Genomic DNA, 22,790 nt, shown 5'->3' with positions numbered 1-22,790 from the left:
TAGAATCGTGAAAGTTTTTGTGTTTCTTTGTTTCCTCTGTATTTGCATACGCAAGCCTTGGGGTTCTCATAATACGTATAATTATACATACATCAATGAACATACTTTACATAGGCCTGTATATATATTAGGGTGGTTCTTATTTTGGTTATGTCAGAATTTCTTCGAGCTCACCCCCCAAAAGTAATCAACATATATGGAAAAAAACTTTTAGTCTTTCAAAACTGTTATAAAAAAATTTCTGTGGCCATTTTGTAGAAAATTTAACGCTCTACAAAATAGATCTCTTGTAAAATTTTCCTAAATCTAATATTTAACACGTTATCAGCGAAGAATTGTCTTCATTTTATCACTAATAACGTGATGAATATTAGATTTACGAAAATTTTACCAGAGATCTTTTTTTTTAGAGCATTAAATTTCTTAAAAAACGTTTGGAGGAAATTGCTTTGTAACATATAGTTTGAAAGTGATTAACAATTTTCTTAAAAATATTTCAAATGCACGCATTTTTCGATACAAAAATTCAACGACTTGGCGAAGCGTGTTAGAGTTGTCAGGAAAAAAAATGTCTTTACACGTTGATTACTTTTGGAGGGTGAACGTGAAGAAATTCCGACATGACCAAAATAACAACCACCCTAATACACACACATATATACATATATATACATATATATACACATATATACATTTATATATATATATATATATATATATCGAACCACAGCCCCGCCAATATTTGATTTCCTTCAATCACCGGCCCACATGTTTCTACCTACCGGCCAAAAACCGTATTTGTGAGAGAAAAATTCAATTGTTTACCGAAAAAACAGCTTCGGTCGAAACAATAATATACGGGTATATTGAATTCGTAAATAGGAAAGAAAACCAAAAGACGCCCACGGCACACAATCTTTCCACATCTCCATGTGTCACATATATTGTACGTTACTTATGCATATACGACAATTATTATGCCATATCAAACACGATGCATGATACAAGATAATAATGTTAACCTGAGGCCAAATATAAGTATGACGTGTACCTGTAAAATATAAACGCGTTATATCATCGTTCGAAGGGAGTAATATTATAATTTAAATCCGTGAAACGTTTAACATGCGGTAATCTTACGAGCTTTTTTCCCCTCAAATTTTCATTTCAACCTCAGCCAAATCTACTCTAGTTTCCCCTTCGGCGAGCGGTAAAACCTGTGTTACACACACATACATACGTTTAACATCAATCTATAACACACGTACGCACGTACACACGTAAAAGACAGAATTTCTACCGCGGCATTCCCGCACCAGGAAACTCCGAAGTGTGCAAATAAGTAGAACTTGGCGAATCGCGCGCGTTAATTGCTGCACGTTGCCGTGCGCAGCTCCACCTAGCGTGGTTCAGTTTCAAGTTAGTTCCGCGAGAGGTCGAGTGTCTGGTCTACGTACAAAGGTATATTAAACCCACGTCTATGTTATACATGAGCTATAAGCTAAACGGATAAAACCACGGTAGTTGAAATAAAAAGTTGAATAAAAAATTAACCTAGAAACGAGGCTAAATGTCGACGACGAACGAACAAGAGAAATAAAAAAAAAAAAAAACATAAACAAAACAACAGCCGGAATCCGCAGACCGTGCGCTCTCTTCTGATCTGCAATTCGCGGCACTAGACGCTCACGCCCTCTCGAATCTCCGGGGGATGCTGAAGGCACGAGTGGGGAAAGGAGGGTGAACAGAGGGGGTGGAAAACCGAGCGACAGGGGGGCGGAGGGGGGTGGGTTCACAACCACGAGTCATGGCGCCAGCGCAGGAAGAACAATCAATACCCGGGGGTTGTACAGGTGTGCGAGGAATTTTCTACCCCTCCCCTACGCCTACCCTTTCTCTCTCTCGCTCTCTCTCTCTCACTCTCTCTCTCTGTCTCTATCTCACTCCCCGTCAGCTTCCGATCGTTCGTTTCGCCGTTGAGAGAGAAGCGTCGCAGTTGGTTGTAACAATTTCTGCTCGTCCGTCGTACCAAGCGCCTAAAGCAGAGCAGAGCGTACCTCTCTGCAAACGTAACCTCGCGGATCACCCTTTGCTTAGAGGGTATTTATTTATTTTTTTTCTTTTGATTTTTCTCACAACCCTCGTCGCGATTATCGAACGTGAAAAAATTTCGTTTTCGAATTACACCGCACCGATCGTATTGAAATACGGTATGCGGGTTTTTTGTTTATTTATTTATTTTTTTTTTCGTCATACCTGATCGTTGATTTTCATTGTTCTCTACGCGCGCATTTTTTTTTTTTTTTTCTTCTTTTACACTCCCCTGTATTTTTCTCATCTCACACGTTGCGTTTATCGTTTTTATAATTCGAAGACGATATAGTGAGATTGTTTCGTTAAACGTTGCACCGAATATATCTCGACTGTAGTAGAAAAACATAAATAAATGAGGAATTTTTTTTTTTTTCCCGTTCCTTCGTTGTTCCCGATAGTGTTAACAATTTTTTCGTTCTGTTTCTAGTATTATGTACATTTGTCATCTTTTGTTTTTGTATTCTTTTCATTCTTGCCATCCCAATTTTTCATCGCGGATCGTGATTGTTGATAATTCATTGTCAGTGATGTTGACTGCCAGTCAATCTTTCGTATTTTTCTTTCGTTTTTGCTTTGTTACTATTATTTTCGAAATCATGATTTCACGAGTGACGTATTTGTGCTAAATACCAAATAAAAATCCTTTACTTATTTTCATATGAAAGATTCCGTTTCATCGCTTCCGTTCTACCGGCGACCCTGCGAAACGTTTTATTCTACGTAACGCAATTGACAATTCTTACGAAAATATTGATATACACGTGTATGAGATGAAAGAAAAATATGTATACGTGTAACGGAGTGTGAAGTGGACTATGAAACATTATCGCAACGGTGTGTCAAACGGTGAAGAAACTTACGTGATGAAGTTGCGGTATAGAGAAACGAATTGATAATGAAAATTATCAAATAAACGAGCGATAAAAACTGATCATGAAGCTTCTTGAAAAAGAGGATGACGATGAATATTAATACGTAATCCAATTTTTTTATGAATGCGTAGTTAGCCGAGGAGTATTATTGCAACGTTATCATTACTACAATTATAACGTAATTAATACAGTGCCAAAAGTGAGACTAAATTATAAAGATAAAACGGTAATCGAAATAAAACCAGAAAATAAAACGAAGGAGGTGCAAAGAAAAAACCTGCACCACTGATCTCGTTCTTTGAGCGAGTCAAATAACAGGGGAGGAAAGTGATACGGAAACTAAACCGTACAATAATCAAAGAAAAGGAGCAAAGGAGAAGAAAAAATAAAACAAATATTTAAAAAAAAAAAAACATAAAACGAAAAATTGAAAACAAGCACCAAACGCGAGGAAAGGATCATTATCTCGCGGTATTACGACGACACGAATACAACACGAAGCACAAAGTACACACACATATACGTATACATGTATATATATTTACAATATAAATAGAAATTATACAGCGGTAGTGAAATACAGTTTCCTTTTGTACCGACGTCTGTGGTAGGTTTTTTTTTTTTTTTTTTTTTTTTTTTTTTTTTTTTTTTTTTTTTTTTTTTTTACGGTCCACTCGTCAAGCACAAGAGTATCAAGGTACCGAATTCGATTTTATACCGTGTGTATTTATACATTGGTATAATGTATAATGTATAAATGAACTCATCTATATTCCACGTACCATAAGACTAACAAGAAAGGTTAAAGGCTCCGTATTGATTCACCGTTTTTCACTGTATATACTGACATATATATATATATGTATTTAGGTGCAAATGTACATGATCAAGTAGAGGAAACCGTGTCGCATTTTACACGAGGGTATTTTTCATTCATTTTCTATATCCACCATTTGTTCTTGTTCTTTTTTGTTAAATTTATTTATTGATTTGTTTTTTTTTTTTTTTTTTTATCTAACGTTGATATTTTTTTGATATGTTCCTTCTTCCGTTTCCTACCCATAACGAAATAAATTTGTTTACGATTGAGCGATTTTCTGACGACGTGAAAATATAACACATACACCCAAGTAAAAGTCACACGAAAATATCTGTCCGCATAATATTGTCTAAGCATGATATACTATACCTAGTACGTTGTAAATGATAAAGTCACTCGAGCTTATATTACAAAAAGAGAACGTGAATTATGCATACAAATTAAAATTATTAGTAATGATAACGAAAGAGAAATTATTGGGAAGAAAATGAGACTTGCAAAATTTACCTTGCTATTAGTTCACTTTGAATGAGAGAGGAGAAAATTTTGCTGTAATTCGTAAATTACTTGATCAATAATCGTTGCATATTTAGACTGATGTAATTCGAAGAAAGTTAAATCAATCAATGTCAATATATTCGCGTATTATTGAATGAATGTATAATATTATAAAAAAAGACACAAACCTGTTCTATACATATATATATACACATTAATATATCCAGGAATAAATGAATTGAGTGAATAACCAAGAAATCTACTGACCACATATTAAATATATACCTATAAATAACACCGCGTGTTCCCTCCAATAATTGCCGTTATTTTCTACATACTACTGTAATATTGTTATCATGAATTATCGAGTACTTGGCTATTTGTTTTATTTTCGTTTTTCCCGATAGCCAGAACGAAGAAAGAAAACTACGAACAAACAACCGAACCAAAAAATGATCGCTCCGAAGGCACACATAATTACGACGTACAATCTCACCAAATTATTATACATGTACAATAAACGTTGTATTGTATATTTGCGTACCTGATGATACCCAATACCTGTTATATATTTCAAATAATAATATACTATACATGGATATGATATATATTTAAAAAAAATGAGCTTTATACCTCGTCGCAAAACGATAACTTCTTTTATTTTCACTTCGTCGCCTTCTAATATCCGCGTACAGACACAATTCAAACCTACTGCTTAATATCTCTGTAATTTTTCCACAACACCGAGGTGTCGTTCTTTATTTTCACTCTGCCAAGTAAAGTATTACACACACAAGTATATACGAAAAAATAAACGAACAAATAAACAGATGAAAAAATAAACGAGTACGATAATATTCTTCGTCATCCGCGATCTGTGATAAAACGTTCGATACCGAAAACAAGAGAAAGAACAATATAATAAAAATAATAACAATTATTATCACCATTATTATTATTATTACAAAGGAACGCACACAGGCACGTACAAATAATTTATCACATTACCTGTACGTATACATAATAAATGGTAAGAACGTACATGGCCGTGTACAGGTAGAATCGGGTTAATTAGCGAAAAAGCTGCTGTGCATAATACATGTGACGACTGGGACAGCGTTTTAAAAGTAGGATGACAGAGAAAGAGAGAGAAAGGATAATCCGCTGGGTAAATTTTATCACGGTTGTGAAATCTACAAAATGTGTAATACCTTATCGTACAACAATTCTACGCACGATAGAAAAACGAGTTGTCGAATGAGTTGGATTTGCGTGTATTGATGAATTGAAACACTATTATAATTAATATCAAATACTGTAATATGAATAACAATAATAATAATAACACCAACACCAATAACCAATATATCGATATTGCACGATAAAGAAACAACACCAAATTTAAAAGAAAAGATATTAAAAAAAAAAGCTAGTACATAAATAAAAGAACACGTTCTAATTCTTTCGGTATTATAGAACGCGTTGAGTAACAAAGACGAGTGTGTCAATGATAATGAAAAAGATAAAACGAAACTAAAACGATTGTGGAAAATAAAATTCCTACGCAAGTTATTCCTGTATAATAATAATAAAATTGTGAGAGATAAAGAGAAGGTTTGCTGAAAGAAAAAAAAAGGAAAAAAAAAACTACAACACAAAAATTACATCAAATATAAAACGAAGAAAAAACAAATTCAACCGAGATAGATTCCAATCAATATCCTCGTCATCCTCTTTATCAACGAAGGAGAGAAGGTGGAGAAGGTGCGAATTAATAAGATCGTGAGTGAAACATAAAACTTGCCACAAAAAAGATATACGAAAACGAGAAACAAAAAGAAAGAACGCACAATATACAAGATTGACCTGCAAAAGAAAAACGTCAATTCCCAAGTGCAATCGAAATCGCGCTCGATATCCTCGCCCACTTTATCGACAGAGAAAGCGAAGGGAATCGGGGCAAGTTGGGTATTACTAACAAATTCGTGTGTGATAAATAAAAGGCTTGCCGTAAGAAAAATCTCGATAAGTAAAAACAGACCAAAATAATACACAAGGTAAAAAACCGAAAAACCAAAGAGAGATAATCATCCAAGATTGACTTCCTAAAGAAAACAGTCAGATCCCGACTGCAGTCGAGATCTCGCTCGATATCATCGTCGTCCTCTTTATCGACGGAGGAGGAAGAGGAGGAGGCGGCGGCGGCGGCGGCGGCGGCGGTATTGGGGGGTGGGGGGCGGGTCTCCTCGACGATTTTCGGACGGCTTCCGCCGCCGGTGGTGATACGACGTAAACAGCTTCTGCTCCGGGGGGCGGGCTGCGGTTCAAATGCCCGCGGCGGGAATTATTCCTCGGCGTCAACGCGGCTGCTGGATCAGTTAGAATCGCCGCCCCCGTCCCGCCGCCAGGAAACCAATATGGCCTGCCTCAAGTCGCCCAGGGCCATGTCAGAGCACCTTCTGGGCCAGCTGCAGGTCCCCGTCGCCCCCGCCGCCCCCACCGCCCCCGTGATCTTAGGCGCCCTCAGGGCCAAGGGCGGCGGCTCGCTTCGCGACGGCGAACGCGGCGAGAGGATCGCCGAACTCGCCCCCAGGCAGCGCTGGAGTAGCGTCAGGGTCAGGGGCGGCAGCACCAAGAGCCTACTCGTTGAGAACGGGCCGCCGATTCAAACCGTTCCGGTCAAGGGGGCCATCAGGAAAGAGGTAGCCGGCCGACATTTGATACACCGATACTAGGTTGTGGCGGAATTTGGGTTTCTTTTTTAACGGGGGGGGGGGGGGGGGGGGGGATCTTGCGAATGCTATTTCGCAGTTTTAGTTCCATCCGAAATCGTTTGGGAAATAGGGCGAAATTTTAAAGAACAATATCTCATTTGCACATTCTTCCAGTGAACGAATTTAGAACGTCATAGGTGATGCATAGGTTTTGGGAATCGCTGATTACGGTTTTGAAGTTGGAATTACGAAATTCAAATTGGCGGGAAAAAATATTCGTTTTTTCGAAAATTCCAATTTTTTCTTACTTGTAAAAATCAGCGTACGGATAATTCGGAAAAAATGCATGTTATAAATCAGAGCCTCCGCTGTGAACGTGACGAAAAAACCGGTTAAGCAAAAAGATTGGTCTGTGGTTACGAATTTGAAAACAAATTTCCTGCTTACATTTTTTTTTTTTGGTGTATATATAGTAGGGTGTCCGTTATTTACCAATTTGGTTTTTGACTTTGCAGGGCCCCTAAAATTTTTAACTCGTGACTTGAAGAAAATATCAGACCCATACAAGCCCTTGATATTGATATCGAACCCTGCCACAAAGACGATACATTTCCCATTTAAATAACATGGGGTTTTGGCACGTTTTACAATTAATTTTTTTGTTTCGATGCCAGTTCATATATGGCAATGCCAAACAAGTATTTTTGTAGAAAATTGAACGCTCTACAAAAACTTTCTCTTAACTTTTTTCGATAAATTTACTTGCTCAAAAGTTAAACTAAAAATAATTTATTCGTTTTTTTTTTATTTTGACCGAAAAATTGTCATTATTTATGTAAAAATTAATTGTTTATTGCAAAAAAAATATCTCATTTCAACTGTATTATAAGTAAAATTAGTGTTAAATATTCCGATAACCAGAAAATTTAATTTAAAATCTGAGTTACTCTTAAAATTTTGCAATTTATTTGAAAAAATGTGACAGGATTTATAAATTTTTAACTTATTAATGAACGCAATTTATTTTATTAAACATTTCCTAGTGACATTTGGAAATTTCTTTTTATATTCACTTACAATTTGAATGACATACTGTTTTCGATCTTCGTGCTTAGTCAGAGTGTCGAATCGATCATGTTGAATCGAAGCTAAGGTTTTATTAATCAGATCGTCCTGGCCGAACCTAACAACTTTTGTGTGCAACATTTTGCGAAAGATGCGGATGCTCAAAATTATTCGCGTTATTGTTACCAAGGATACTTTTTCACCTTTATTCGACCCGTGGAGGTCACGTTGACCCTAGACCTTAACGCATACTTAAACTTAAAATTTATCGCTCTTTCCGATTCTGACACCAAAAATGATGATTCCCATTTGAAAAACGGAAGTTGATCTCAAAATTACCTCGAAGATGAGGTTCAAGGTTAAAGCAAAGGTTACCATTGATCCCTTGTTAAAAATTACTCAAGATTTAACCTTGGCAATCTTTTTTTTTTTTCTTTTTTCCACACCCTGTATATCGAAGGCAAGGGGGGGGGGGGGATGCTGGAAAAATTCGAAGAATGAATATTTACTGCAATCGGATAAGATTTTCGCGTCAAAGTTTCATTTAATTTTGCCTGTCAAACGGAGTATTCACAATTCTTTCGTAATTCTTATCTCCTTGGTTACGGATTTCCGCAAAACTTCTATGTTTCAATTTTTCAAATGAACGATATAATCGTAAGACGAAAAGATAAAAATATGTTGTTTTTTTCCTCTTGAATGATAGATTCGTGGATAAGTGTGAAGCAATTGTATCTCCTAGAAGACACCGAATTTGTTGAATTTTTCACAAAACAATTTCGTCTTCTATCATGCTGGTCACATTTTGCTTGATTGAGAAAAATATCCTTCCTAATTTGTGCTTTTGAAAATAATTGGTTCTTCGTGAATTTTAAGTTAACAATAAGTATCGTCACAAACTGATCACTGATGCACTGGTCAATATGTATCCCGAGGTACTTTCAATGCGTTTTCCTAGTTAAGGTCATGTGGTATTCCAACCTTTACCGATCGAGCAAACTCACCCCTTTCCTTCCTATATTAAATAAACAAACGAACAGATAAGGTTCAAATTTCGACGGTGCAACGCTCTTTTGTAACGAAATTCAGGAAAGTTACTCATATCCCGAAAATCGTTAAAAAAAATGTCTAGTTTTTTGACACGTGTTACTATACCCATATTACCCGTATTTCAGGGGCCAAAAAGTTCATAACTGGGATACTTTGCGCAATCCCGGCAAGAACGAAGAGTAAAGTGAGCCATCGTGAGACTGTTTTCGTACAATATTAAGGTCGCTAGACGAGAACTAGGAATTGAAATAATTTCGTAAATAAATGATGATCTCACGATTTGCTGGGAGCACGCTCGCGCGTTTTTTGGTTGCGATGCACCGGCGAAATGTCAACACTTTCAATCCTTTTGTTTATTTAATATAAGAAAAAATAGGTCGAGTTTACTCGGTCGGTAAAGGCAGGAGTACTACATGACCTTAACCGAGCACCATCAATAACCTTTTCGAACTCGTTCAGTACGGAATCACGGTATCTAATTTCCAAAAGTAATGCCTACTGATTGGGCTACGATAAATGAAAGGCTATTCTTATATAACCAATACTTAGTTATTCCCAGTTTAATCATTGACACTTTTTTTTAAACCAATTTAATCGTCAGCACCACAAGGAACAGCGGTAATATTTGCATTTGCAATAATATTAAGAACCAATTCTGAACAGGCTATTTATGTAGATAATGAAGAACAATGAACCCAGTATTGTTCCCTGTGCCACTCCGATACTTACACATTTATAGCTACCTTTAACATTTTTCATCTTGACTGATTGAGATCTGTTTTTTAGATAATTATCTAATAACTACAGAGCAATGCCTCGAAAATCAATATCCTCCAACTTTTTTAATAGTTTGTCATGACTGGCCGTGTCGAAAGCTTTGGCCAAGTCTAAGAAACCGATTACCGTCCGTCGGTTCACTTTTGTCAAGCGTAGTTGTAGGTACACAAAATCAGTAATAGTGACCAGAGCATTCTTAAACCCTAAATTTTGAGAACCAAATTGATTTCCGCTCACTTAAAGTGATCAAGTGAAATACCATGCCTCTTCAAAATATCTCTTTATTACACGAATTAATGGCCTTACAATATAATATTTGTTTAATGGATTTGAGAAATCTGAAATATCATTTCTTCACATTTTTTTACACGAATATACACGTCAATACGGCGTAACCTTGTTTTAACTTGATTCAACATCTCTTTTCGTATGCAAGTTTCATAATCATTTGAAATGCTGAAACAGAAAATTCTTCAAAACTTCATAATTAAAGAACAAATTGGGATGAAAATTTGGAAAAAATCATGTACGCCCTTTAGTTTGGTAGAAGAAAATTTGACAAAATAAAGCAAGTCGAAATTAAAATCTTGACAGATTTCACAAAGATGCCTCGCATACATAACTAAAGTTTTTGCACGCTTCGTGGGTGTTTTGTGAAATTTAATCGTTTCATACGTAGGTAGGTGTTTGCATAAAGCTGAACAAATTTTTTTTGTTCAAGTACGTGATGTGCTGCGCAATTTACGCTCAGACGAAACAGGCTTAACAATACTTTGGAATTATTGTTAAAATTGTGTATTTTTTGCCAGGCGATTGAAGTGAAGCGTGTTTTTTCTTTTTTTATCGCGTGCTTATTAGGCAGATACAAATTTTTTCCGTCCATGAGTATACATGGAAAAAAACATAAGAAACAAAAGGTCGTAACCGCTATTTATTTTTTTATTTTTTTCGCTAACGCTTTGAAGAGTTCCAAAGCGCGTAAAAAATTTAAACTAACAAAGTTACGCAGTGAGGATGTCCGTTTTCTGTTCTTCTATTATCCAAGTTGTCAATTATCGGATTGATAGAAATAACGATAATAATTTTTAGCGGCTCTGAGCTTATGCGATTAATGCGACAAAAACGGTCGAATCTATCAGTACGTACAACGTGTTGCTCTTAATTAAACTGATATTGAATTTCAACGTTTCTGACAATATTTTCATGTTTTAAGCCTGGATACGATCAACAGAAAAAATATACGCCCTTTTGTCTTTTGTCAACAGCAAAAGGTATATTTACTTTGACTTATGACCTTATGTCATCACACACGCGATATGATCAAATTGCAAAACCGTATATTTCGTTCATTATAGATTCGTTGAAATTAATTCTTCAGATTTAAAATCAGGCTCTCATTTTAAAAAATGTTACAAACCCTTTTATGGTCCTAAAAAAAGAACGCCATTTTTTTTTTTTTTTTTTTTGCAAAAATTCACATAATTTCTGGGTCCTAAAACAAACATCTTGAGCCATAGTTCAGAGTGGAGATTTGATTTTTTGTATTTTTTGTATTTTACATACAAAACATTTGTCATGGTTGTAACATTTTTTAAAAAAGAATGGTTGGGACGAAAAATCCGAAAAAAATGGTGAGTGCTTTTTTTAGGTTGTAGAATCATATAAAAAATAATAAAGCAAATTGGCGGGGGTCAGAGAAAATGACCTTTCAGTTGGCATGGAACACGTCATATATATATGTATGTATATATATACTCGAACGAATCAGCAGCCCGGGGTGATTCTCGGAACTTTGAAACGAGAAACTCGTTCAAGTCGAAAAAGGAAAATAACGGACGATAGAAATTGAACACAGAAAACTTGGCGATGCGTAAGATCAGGCATTTACATTCTTATCATTACCAATTCGACTCTGCAAAATGGATGAGCACCTGTCGAAATTACCAGCGCTGAGGGAAATTTCAATTATTTTATATTAATTCTCGATGACAGCGGATAGTAATTTTTTTTGCTGATCGCGCAATAGTGCATATTCCGTTTCTTTAGTTCACTAGATATTTTCCAAGTTCTGTCCATAGTTGAATAACGGTTTTAAACCACGTATCACTTCACTTGTTCCACCTTCGAAATCAGATTATCGCAATAGTCGCAACGAGATGCGAAACACTGTATAAAAAAAATAATGCCAAAAACATTTTAGACTTTCCAACACAGTTACGATGAATACTCGTTTCCATTTTGCATCAATAATCGCGATATCTTCCGGTTATAGTGAATAACGAGAATAGTTGAAGGACTGTAGATCAACAACGACTATAAAACTCTGTCGATATGATCGGAATGTCAATGTGTGAAGAGTGAAAAAGCGCGTAACTTACATCTGATTCCAGAGAAGCTTTGTAATATACGTATAATGGCGCAACCATTGCCAAAGCGCAAAAGTATCGTTTCGATCAATCAAGCGCCGATATCCGATAATTCGCGTTTAAAGCTCGGGAACGACCGTCCGGATCGTTACCTTGATTCGCGAATGAAATTCGCAACGCTTGGTGATGGTGGAAAAGGTGTCGCGATAGTTGAAAGGCCTCGTTTATAAGCTTACAATTGTTGATCCGGCGTTCTCTGCAGTTAATCCAAGAGTTCTAGTCTTAGTCAGTTTCGGTTTATAGTCGAAGCAGAGAATTATCATCGAAAGCATTCAACACAGGATAGTGTATTGGATACTCCCTTGAGTAAATACACAGTATATAGGTACGTCGGATCCCGGCTCTCGGCTGTGTATTCGTTACAGTAGTTACGGATGAATCCGCCTTACCGTCTATGTCAAAAGTTATTGGGAGATGCGAAAAAACCATTCACAAAATCTCCGGCGTAATTTTGTTTCGGCCTATGACTTTGGTGAATGCGATACGAAACAACGCTCCTACTGTGCCATAGAAATAACACCGAGGAAATCCAAATAAAACCAGCTAATTGTGTATCAACGATGTGAGAAAAGGTTTAGTTTCGCGTACGATTAGAACGTTCGAAATCATTAATCTCCGCTGTTTTTCATCCGGTTCCAACATTTCCGAGCCTATTTTCCTCACTAACCAAATGCCAACGAATTTTCCGATGAACATTCAAGATATCTCACGGTACAGTGTAATTGCAACGGGAGGATCCAATTGTCGAGTAACATCTGTTGTATCCTGAGTTTGTATCAAATATTTTTCAACTGATCTCTGGAAATCCACACGGTGTCCATAACGAGCCCAAAAACATCAGAGATCGGCTGAAAAGCACCGGAGCTTTCACGTTTTTGATCGTTCTAGTGATCAAACCTTTTTTCAAATTGTTGACCTGGTATCGTAAATTTTGTCGTTAGAATTTATTCAGAATCATTCCTACGACGCGGTAAGATAAGCGTACCAATTACTGACCCTGTCCCAATTATCGACCTTTTTCGGTTGTATCCGTTTGACGTTTGTTTCTAAAATTACCAAAATATAAATATCCAGCGTCTAACCCTCTGACAATTGGTTTCAGTCGTCGAGAGACTCGGAATTAGTGCCGTGAATTTATAATTTTGAAAAACAAAAGGGTCAACAATTGGGTAGTCCAAACGTGTCGATAACCATTCGAGGTGACCGTCATCGGCGCAAATAACATTCCTGGACATGTTTCGAAATTATTTTCTTCCTCCCTCCAAACTTTCCACGCAGACGGTCCAGCCGATCCATCCTTAACTCAGCGTGCAGCACGTGGCGATGCCGAGTGGTACATCAATTCGGATCAGCTTTCGACGTTCGGCCGTTGCCGGCAGTGACTATTTCCGATTTTTATGCCTCATCTTGGCCCAGTCGACCGTCGGCATCGTCGGCCAGCTCTTTCCGATTATTCGGAAGGCCTCGCGGCGCTGCACCAACTCTGTTTAGTCTGTGCGCGTTTGGTGCACCGTGCACACGCCCACGTGTCTCTCCTCTCCTCTCATCTCCTCTCCCACTAAACGCTGGGTCCGTAAATAGAGTGCATACCGTAAATCCCGGTACAGTGCACGTGCGTGGTGTCTCCATGCACGGAGAGTCGGAGAGTTGACCGGAAAGAGAGAGAAAGAGAGAGAGAGAGAGTGAGTGTGTGCAGTACCGTTCCGCATGGTGCATGGTGATCACCGTTTCGTGCACAGTGTTCAATCCTGCCCTTTGTGCCAACTTTCGCATCGAAGATGAACCGATCGGATGACCACCTCGGGTACCGATAATGTGGAAGAAGATTGCTCGCTACTGCCTCAGGCGTCGTGGCAGAAAGAAACAGCCCTTCAACTCGGCGCTGACCACGGTAATGACCCCAATGACGATGTGAGGAGGCCATGGTCGAATTACTCCGCGTTTCGCATCGGTCATGGAAATGATCGTGCTGCGGGTATACGATCGCACGATGGTGATACCGCGTTTTTGAAACACGATCATACGCGGTTGGATGAATGGTTCCAGTTACTCCTTCTACTTCCCGGCCGTTCGCAGCCACTCCATTATACTTGCAAAACGAAATGGCTGGGAAGGGCGGATCCTGTCTGTCGGTTAGGAATATGATTAAAAGGCTGCTCCCTTCGGCTTTCAGTACGAGTTTCGGCAGCCGGTCGAAGGGTCGCGATTTTCGCTATCGCATTCTTCGTCCGCTTCAGTCCGTATCTGGTATCTCGACACACCTCGTGTACACTCGGACCCAAGCCTTGCTCACGCGTTGAATATCGTATACGGACACACGTTTTTTTGTCCGCTAGGTTTGAGAATACAAGAAGTTCGCTTGTGTTGTACAGAAGCGGAAGCTTTCGGCACGGAGAGAGAAAAACGCGCGTTGAACGCTTTTTTATTACCCTTCTCAGTTTGTAAATGACTCGTGAATTATCCGCACCATTGTATCTCCGTCTCTATAAATACCTCCACCTGTCCATACGCGCCGTATAACGCCGATGTAAACTTATAGACGAAGATCGATTTTTCGCCTACCGATTGTTATACTCGTGGCTTTGTGGATACTGTTGGATATAATATACTGCGAACACTAGGGTGGTTCTTATTTTGCTCATGTCGGAATTTCTTCGCGCTCCCCCCCTCCCCAAATAAAAATAACCGACATGTGTAAAAAAAAAATCTGGCCAAGTCTCCGAATTTTTCCAATTTTCCAGATCCCAGCAGTCGTATTTTTGTACGGAAATATGCATGCATTTGAATTGTTTTTTTTTTAAGAAAATTATTTTTATTCGTAATACACAGTTTTTTTTTTTAAACAAAATTTCATATGTATGCATTTCTTCACACAAAAATTCGACCGCTTGGCGGTGTGTGTTAGAGTTGACGAAAACATTCGGGGACTTGGCTAGATTTTTTTCCATACATGTTGATTACTCTTGGGGGGATGGCAACCGGAAGAAATTCCGATGTGACTAAAATGTAAGAACCACCCTAGTGCACGCTTATACCGGTACGTGTCCGTTTTTTCCTACGGATAAAGAATCGATACCTACGATAATCGAGCCGCTCGTTTTCTTCAGAATGTATACAATTTATTTGGAATTTTTATTTTTTTTTTTTTCATCTTCAGGGTGATTAACCCGCCCACTCACAATTGTACCTGAGCTCCGATGCTGGGGTTGCAAATCGAGGTCCGTCTATTGAATTATTGACGAGACGCGCTTATAGGGTGCATGTAGGTAACATCCCACATAGAGTACAACCGCAGCCTTTAACCCTTGCGGAAGTCAGACTCCGCTGTTTCGAGTATTTCGCGTCTATGAAAATACGATCGGGTTGAGAAACAGCGAATCGCAGCGATCTTTCGGGTGCAATGGTAAGGAACGGGGTTGTAAATATTTTTGTCAAAAAATCATACGTTAACCATTGAATTTAACAATCAAATGAAAATCTTTTCCACGCTATGCGTCATAAACTTAATGATTAATGAAAATGACAATCCATCGGAAAAGTCAATGCGTTATTTGAAAGTCCGTTTTGGAATTTTGTCGTGCGCGGTTGGAAAGGCGGGATTTTTTGGTTCCTGAGACGCGACAAAAAAAAATGGGCGTAGGGTCGATAAATTTGCGATTTTTGTTCCAGGTGCTCTCCCTCGGCGCCGACGTACTTCCGGAGTACAAATTGCAGTCGCCCCGTATCCACAAATGGACGATACTCCATTACTCGCCGTTCAAGGCGGTGTGGGACTGGCTGATACTTCTCCTCGTGATGTACACGGCTATATTCACGCCGTACGTCGCTGCCTTTTTGCTGTCCGAGCCTGACTACACGAAGAAGAGCAAAAACTACACGAGCAATCCCATCGTCGTGATCGACCTAATCGGTAAGAGCTCGGTTCTACTTGCATTCTGAAATTATGAAGTACGAGGAGGGAGGCTCGGCTGGTCGACGAAAAGTAGAAAACGATGGTCCCTGACAAAGTTCGCTCAACTTAAGGGAGGCTGATTGTGTCACGATTATAATCCAAGTAACTCTACGGAAGTCCGATGATAAAACAACTAGCTTCTATGCGCGTGCGAACAAGTTGACCGTTTTATCGTCGAGGTCCGTAGAGTAATTGGCGATGGCCACTAAGCTAAAAATAATGGAATCGAAAAAAATTGTCGAACGTGACTGGATTGAATCGGTAAGAATTAATCGATCAATCGATTATTTAATATTTTTTTTTTTTTTTGAAACACCGCATTTGAAACGAAAATCTATTAAATTTCAGTATGTAGTCTTAATGGCGGAACAGTTTTTCGATAATTTATAGTTTCATTCGAAATATTTTTCAATTTCAGGTAAAAACATTGATTAATCTTACACTTGTTATATCAAATAGCTAATTAGTAAATAAGACAATGATAATAATTGATACTTGAATCGTATTAATTGATATTGTATTGCGTCGTTCATGGGAGTAAAAAACAGAAACGGATTGTGAGAAAAAATAATCGAGTTTGAAATATAATCGATTATATGTGATTAATCGGAAAAATTATCGATTATTTTTTGTCATTCCCGGTAGATTTACTTGGATTATAACCGTCACGCCAGAGTTAGGTGTTTTCTAATTAACTTCTACCGAGGTGTGACGTATTAGGGTCAAGTTACGCAAAATCATGATGCACGGTTTGAAGATAAAGGAATCTCCTTTCCGTCGACCACCGATCAAAGTAGGTATATATATATACCGGGATAATCTCTTGAAACTTGAAAATCAAACGCGCATGCGCGAGTTTTATCGGCTCCTCGTTGCAGGCTGGCCATCCCGAGTTTCAGCTGTCAAACTCTGTTTCTGGCGGCGATGTAGTTGATACGAATTTTCGAGGTTAGGATCTCAAATAATCGAGGCAGCGACTCGGAAGGGTTTGGGAAGCATTTGTTGTTGGGTCGGAAAGTTGATGCTTCAAAGAACGGTCGGAATTTAACGCTTATGCTCTTTGAAAATTCAAACGTACACATTTTGCGTACGTTGGCTCGCCCGCATCGCAGACAAGAATATCGCTGCGGGGAAGATTTCGCCGACCAATGAGATTGAATTATTTGACGCATGCGCGGTTGATATTCAAGTTTCAAGAGATTCTCCCGGTATATAATTGCAGGAAATTCGACGTTTAAAGTTGGGATGATATAGCGTAAAGTCGAGTGTAAAGCTGTATTATACATGTACATATAAAATAGAGTTGAGGGTGTTTTATCATCTGCGACGTCGAATGATATTCCGATCGTTTTCCTTTTCTTTTTTTGCTCTCATTTTTTTTCCTGGATTTCTCTTTTTCACCCGCAGTCGACGTCACCTTCATCGTCGACATACTGATAAACTTTCGGACAACGTTCGTTAATAGGAACGACGAGGTTGTCTCGCACCCTGGCAAAATCGCCGTACACTACCTAAAGGGTTGGTTCATAATCGACCTGGTCGCCGCAATACCGTTCGACCTCCTATTCTTCGGCACAAATACGGACGAGGTACGATTCAAAGCAAAGATAATACATTTTATGAGTATAATTACAATTACGAAAATCCAATCGATATGTGTTACGAATTATATGAGAAACGGAAAGTACATGGACAAAACTTTGCAAAAAGAAAAAAACGAGGGAAAAAAAAAAACGATACCACGAATAATCAAGAATTTTTACGGGCGTACTCGACGCGTTTAACCCACAAATCATTTTTCCCTTTCGTTTGATGTTTTTTTTTTTCTAACTTTTTTTTACATATGTTTTTCAATCTTCTTCTTCTTCTTCTTCTTCTCCTTCTTGTTCTTCGGTATATCTCTTATCCCTCCCCATCGTGCGTTCCACGTCGGATGAAAACTCGCGTTTTTTTCTCTAACTCTACGTACCTTGTTGATGGACAAAATATACCTACTGCAACTTGCTGTGATGAAAAGTTGACGAGAATTTTTAGAATTTCATTTTTTTTTAAATCGTCGAATTTTTATCCGACGACGTTCCGTACGTACGCGTCGTTATATATTCGATGTTAGCCCCTAAGTTCGTTATACTACTTTTATATCATTATTCGAATTATCGTATTATCATTACTACTATTTTTTTTTTTTTTTTTTTTTACTATTAATTTTTTGGAGTATCTTTTTTCCATTACATTTTGTTACTGTCACATAAACGAGACGTTAAGTCGGAAATTATGTCTATTATAGATGTATTTACCAGAATTGGCGCTTAGTTGTTGTTTTTTTTTCTTTCCTTTCGTTTATATTCTCATATTCGTTATTATATCTTATAATCAATCTCCTTGTTCGTATTCTTCTTCTTGTTCTTCTCCTTCTTGGTCTTCGTCTAGTTCTTAGATCAACGGATCCAATGAGAAAAGTCAATACTAAATAAATTGCTGGACGAGTATAGAATATTATATACTGTCTATAAACAAATATATATATATACATATATTATATATGCATGTATATATAAGTGAGGGAATAATTTCTTTCTTTCTTTTCTTTCGTTAGCCTTTATTCTTCATTGTGTTTAACAAAAACCCTCTTCGCTAGTTTCATCATCGACAGCAGGGTGTTATTTTTTTAATTTTCTTCAAATTTTTCTTTCATTCAAATACATGAATGCCGCAGTTCAGATTCAACTATGCAAAATTCTCCGTCATTGAACAATTGTTTCAAAAAACAATTCCAATTACTTTCATATCCTCGATTCTCTCTGCTCCAAAATTGTGTTCATATTTTATCTGATTTATGTTTCCCGTGATAGATTATTGCTATTATTTATTAATTGTCATTGTTATTATTGTTGCTGTTATATTGTTGTTATTGTTATTATTATTACTAATATTGTCGTACCTATACATAAATACTGCAATATATAATAATAGTTGTTTGCTGAAGCGATGAAAGAGAAAAAAAGATAGCAAAAAAAAAAAAAAAAATTGTCAAATAGAATAGAATGAAATTAAATGAAACTGCAGAATTCGGAGGAAGGAAAAAAGAAATTTTACAATAACGCCGCGAGAAAAAGAGAGAAAGGAAAAGAAATTTTGTACTTCACTATACATGTATGTATAAAACATTATATAATATGATATCAATTCAACTTTAGTCATGTCGCAGTAAAATCCTAGAACTTTACAAATTTTTATACTTTGTCAAATGAAATTCATTCGTTTATTCATATTATGCTATTATTTCATTCGTATACGTCATTCTATTTTAATTTTTCTCATTTGCTCTCCATCTTTCTCTCTTTCTCTCTTTCGTTCAAAATAATATCATAATATATCAACGACTTCATCTCTCCTTCGAATACATACAACGGCGATGACGAACAAATTCAACAATCGGTGAAATTTATACCGATATGTTTTTATTTTTGTCGAAAAAGAACAATTCCGCTCATCAAGAATTGGCTATATAATAACAAACAATTTCGTTGTTTATTTTTTTTTTCCTCCTTTCTCGCAATTCATTCGAAATTTGCAGAACGTATGTATAAAAGATATACTGTACGAACAACAGTCACGCTTTTTTCTGCCTTCAAATAACGTTGCCAAAATACCGTGTCAACGTATATCAAATATACAAAAAAAAAAAAAAAAAGAGAAAGGAGAAACAAATCCGCGAGCGCAGAAAAAGAAGGAGAAGTGAATGAAAGAGAGAATGAGAAAAAGATACGAACAAGAAACCGAAGCAAATCGATGATGAAAATTTGATAACCCGAACAAACGAGACGGAAAAACGAAAAAAAGAAACCGAAATTACCTACCGAATATATGAAATAAAATTGAATAATTGCAAAGAAACAAAAGTATTGAATAAAGAAAAACAAAAAAAAAAAAAAAAAATGTAATTACAAATTTAACAAAAGTGAAAACAAAAAGTGACGAAAATTTAACATTAGTGGTTTTCCGTAGCTCGGCTTGGACAAGGATGAGGTTAGTCAGCAGAAATCACAACGCAGATTCCAAGACAATGTTTAGCGAACAACTTTTTCCTATTCTATATATTATATATATATATATATATATATATATATATACATGTATATACACACACACAAACACACGTATTATGTATATATATGTATGTATGATGCATATACGTACACGTATATACATGCACATAACGGTGCATTTACGCATGTGTGTGTACACAGGTTCATATTACATATATGTATGTAGATGTGTGTGTGTGTTTGCATATATATATATATACATATGTATTTGCTTACATATCAATATACTATTTTGCACAGTTTTTTGACAAAAGGCAATTTTTATCAATCACACACACTCACACAAATACACTGTACACCCACGTTTTATTATATTCTATCATCGAATTCTATGTTATCACTGTTATTATATATATATTATACATATATGTCATATATATATTACATATATATATATGTATATGTATGTCTGTATATAGACATGTACCCGTTCACGTACTTCAAACATATACATACTCGACATGCTCGAACAGATGTATGAAGTTGTAATTTTTCTCTTACAATCAGTCCTTTTTTGTTTTTTTTTTTGAATATTTTTCATCACCATCGTTATATTGGATTATAGACACATAGTATACATGATATACATCGTTTCGTTTATTCCTATATGTTATATTGTTGTTGTTATTACCATCGTCATTATTATTGTTATTATTGCCGTTTTCTCCTCCTTATAATTTCGCCTGTTATAAACTTCTTTTAAGAATTCTAACGAGGACGCGCTTTACGGGGGGGCAGGTATGTCTCACTCGGCTGCGAATTACCAACGTCAAAGACCGAGGGGTTCAAACGTAGGTATTGACAATATATGTACATACCTATAACTTTACCTAAAACACGCTACATTACACAACGATATACAAATTATTAATAAATATATTTATATATATATATATATATATATATATATATATATATACGTACCCTACATATACATATTGTATACACATGCAATACATACGCAAAAACGTATCTATTATTACATGCATATCAGGATCAAACTGCCAATTCGTTCTCTTTTATCCTGCGCGATGAAGTGAAAGCTGAACTTTTCTTTACTCGATTTTCTCAATCACGTATTTGCTAAATTATTTGCATGACCAAGCGATTAAAAACTGCATTATGTACAGTTATATTTCTGTATTTCTGTAACACAAGCGACGGATTGGATTGGATCTTCAGTGAAAACGCTATTTCATTTTTGTTTTGTTCTAGTCGATCAATTTTTGTTATATCGCTAAATTTTGAAATGATACAAAAAGAACCAACCACATGAAATTGGTATTTCATACACGTATAGATATATACACTGGCATGTACAGAGTGATTATCTAACGGCCCAATGATACGTCGTCTGTTACAATTTAACGCGCATGCGCTAGAATCCGAGAGCAATTGTTCGCCAGGGCGACCGACCGTCGTGAACCTAACCTTAAAAACTTTGACACTTCTCGCTGGCAGTTGCGCTCAACACCGACTGCTGTCGAAATTTTTCACGTTTCATACACACCGGCGACTTGTCATTTGAATTTATGACGCTCGGTCGCCCTGAGAAACAAATGCTCTCCAATTTTAACGCATGCGCATTACATTGTAGCAGACGACGTACCGTTCGACGGTTAGACAATCACTCTGTATATAGATAAATAGAATAGATTGTTTTGGTTTTTCGTTTTCTTTTTTCGTGGTGTGTTTGTATTTTCTTTTCCATTACTATCATTTACTTCGAGATCAAATGCAAAATCAAACGAAATTAAGATTGACCAGAGCGAGAACAAACTTGACGGAAATTTTTTTTTTTTCTTTCCTTTTTGCCCTCTCCTTCATTTTCTATTATTAACGACATATTACAATTACAAAACATATTACAATTATTAACCTAATTTATTATTATTATTATTATTATTATTATTATCGCGTGTGTGGTGGCGATCTACAGCATGGTTTGTGTATGATTCCGGTGTTGACAATTCATACAACAGTTGAGATGATATTTCATTTAAAATAATTGCACAACAGAACGCCTTGTTTCAATACAAAAAATGCGCAAATTCATTTTCACGTATAATTGTATACTCAGCACCCGACAATAATACCTGTAAGATATGACAAATAATCCGTCGTTTACGAGCGACATACCTGCCCTTATTTAAATACGCAATTTTCGCACAATATGAAAATGAAAAAATTTTAAACAATCATTTAAAGATGTTACTTTGTTTTCCGATTCAAGTCTCGTGATCGTATGATCACTTGATGAATTGATTGTCCTTCAATTAATCGATTCTACTACTAAAAATTGTGCATATTCATATGCTGAATATAATGTAAAGGAATTGTGAAAACAAGTCAAAATATTCATTATTGTCGATAATCAAACGAATTTATTTATCGTTTTCGATTCCTCCAGGGA

General features: G+C 36.6%; 1 protein-coding gene and 1 long non-coding RNA gene across 5 annotated transcripts in view; both read left to right on the top strand.

Moving 5' to 3' along the window:
- sei (seizure) overlaps positions 1-22,790 on the top strand; it is an 80,737-nt gene that overhangs the window by 40,114 nt on the left and 17,833 nt on the right. For 2 of the 4 annotated variants that reach the window (XM_046623328.2, XM_046623330.2), the window contains exons 10-12: positions 15,986-16,226; positions 17,676-17,857; positions 20,277-20,297. In XM_046623328.2, coding sequence (XP_046479284.1) covers positions 15,986-16,226; positions 17,676-17,857; positions 20,277-20,297 — 444 coding nt within the window. Of the gene's footprint in view, positions 1-15,985; positions 16,227-17,675; positions 17,858-20,276; positions 20,298-21,081; positions 21,169-22,790 lie in introns of all 4 variants that reach the window. The other 2 variants (XM_069135531.1, XM_046623329.2) reach the window with 2 other exon arrangements.
- On the top strand, positions 2,013-3,431 carry LOC124217547 (uncharacterized). Its single transcript, XR_006882841.1, has 2 exons — positions 2,013-2,100; positions 2,760-3,431. It is a non-coding gene; the product is annotated as an uncharacterized lncRNA (long non-coding RNA).

This window comes from Neodiprion pinetum, chromosome 4 (genome assembly GCF_021155775.2).
Source record: "Neodiprion pinetum isolate iyNeoPine1 chromosome 4, iyNeoPine1.2, whole genome shotgun sequence".
Lineage (NCBI taxonomy): Eukaryota > Metazoa > Arthropoda > Insecta > Hymenoptera > Diprionidae > Neodiprion > Neodiprion pinetum.
Note: the sequence above shows the minus strand (reverse complement) of the source record. Positions and strands in the feature narration are given on the sequence as shown.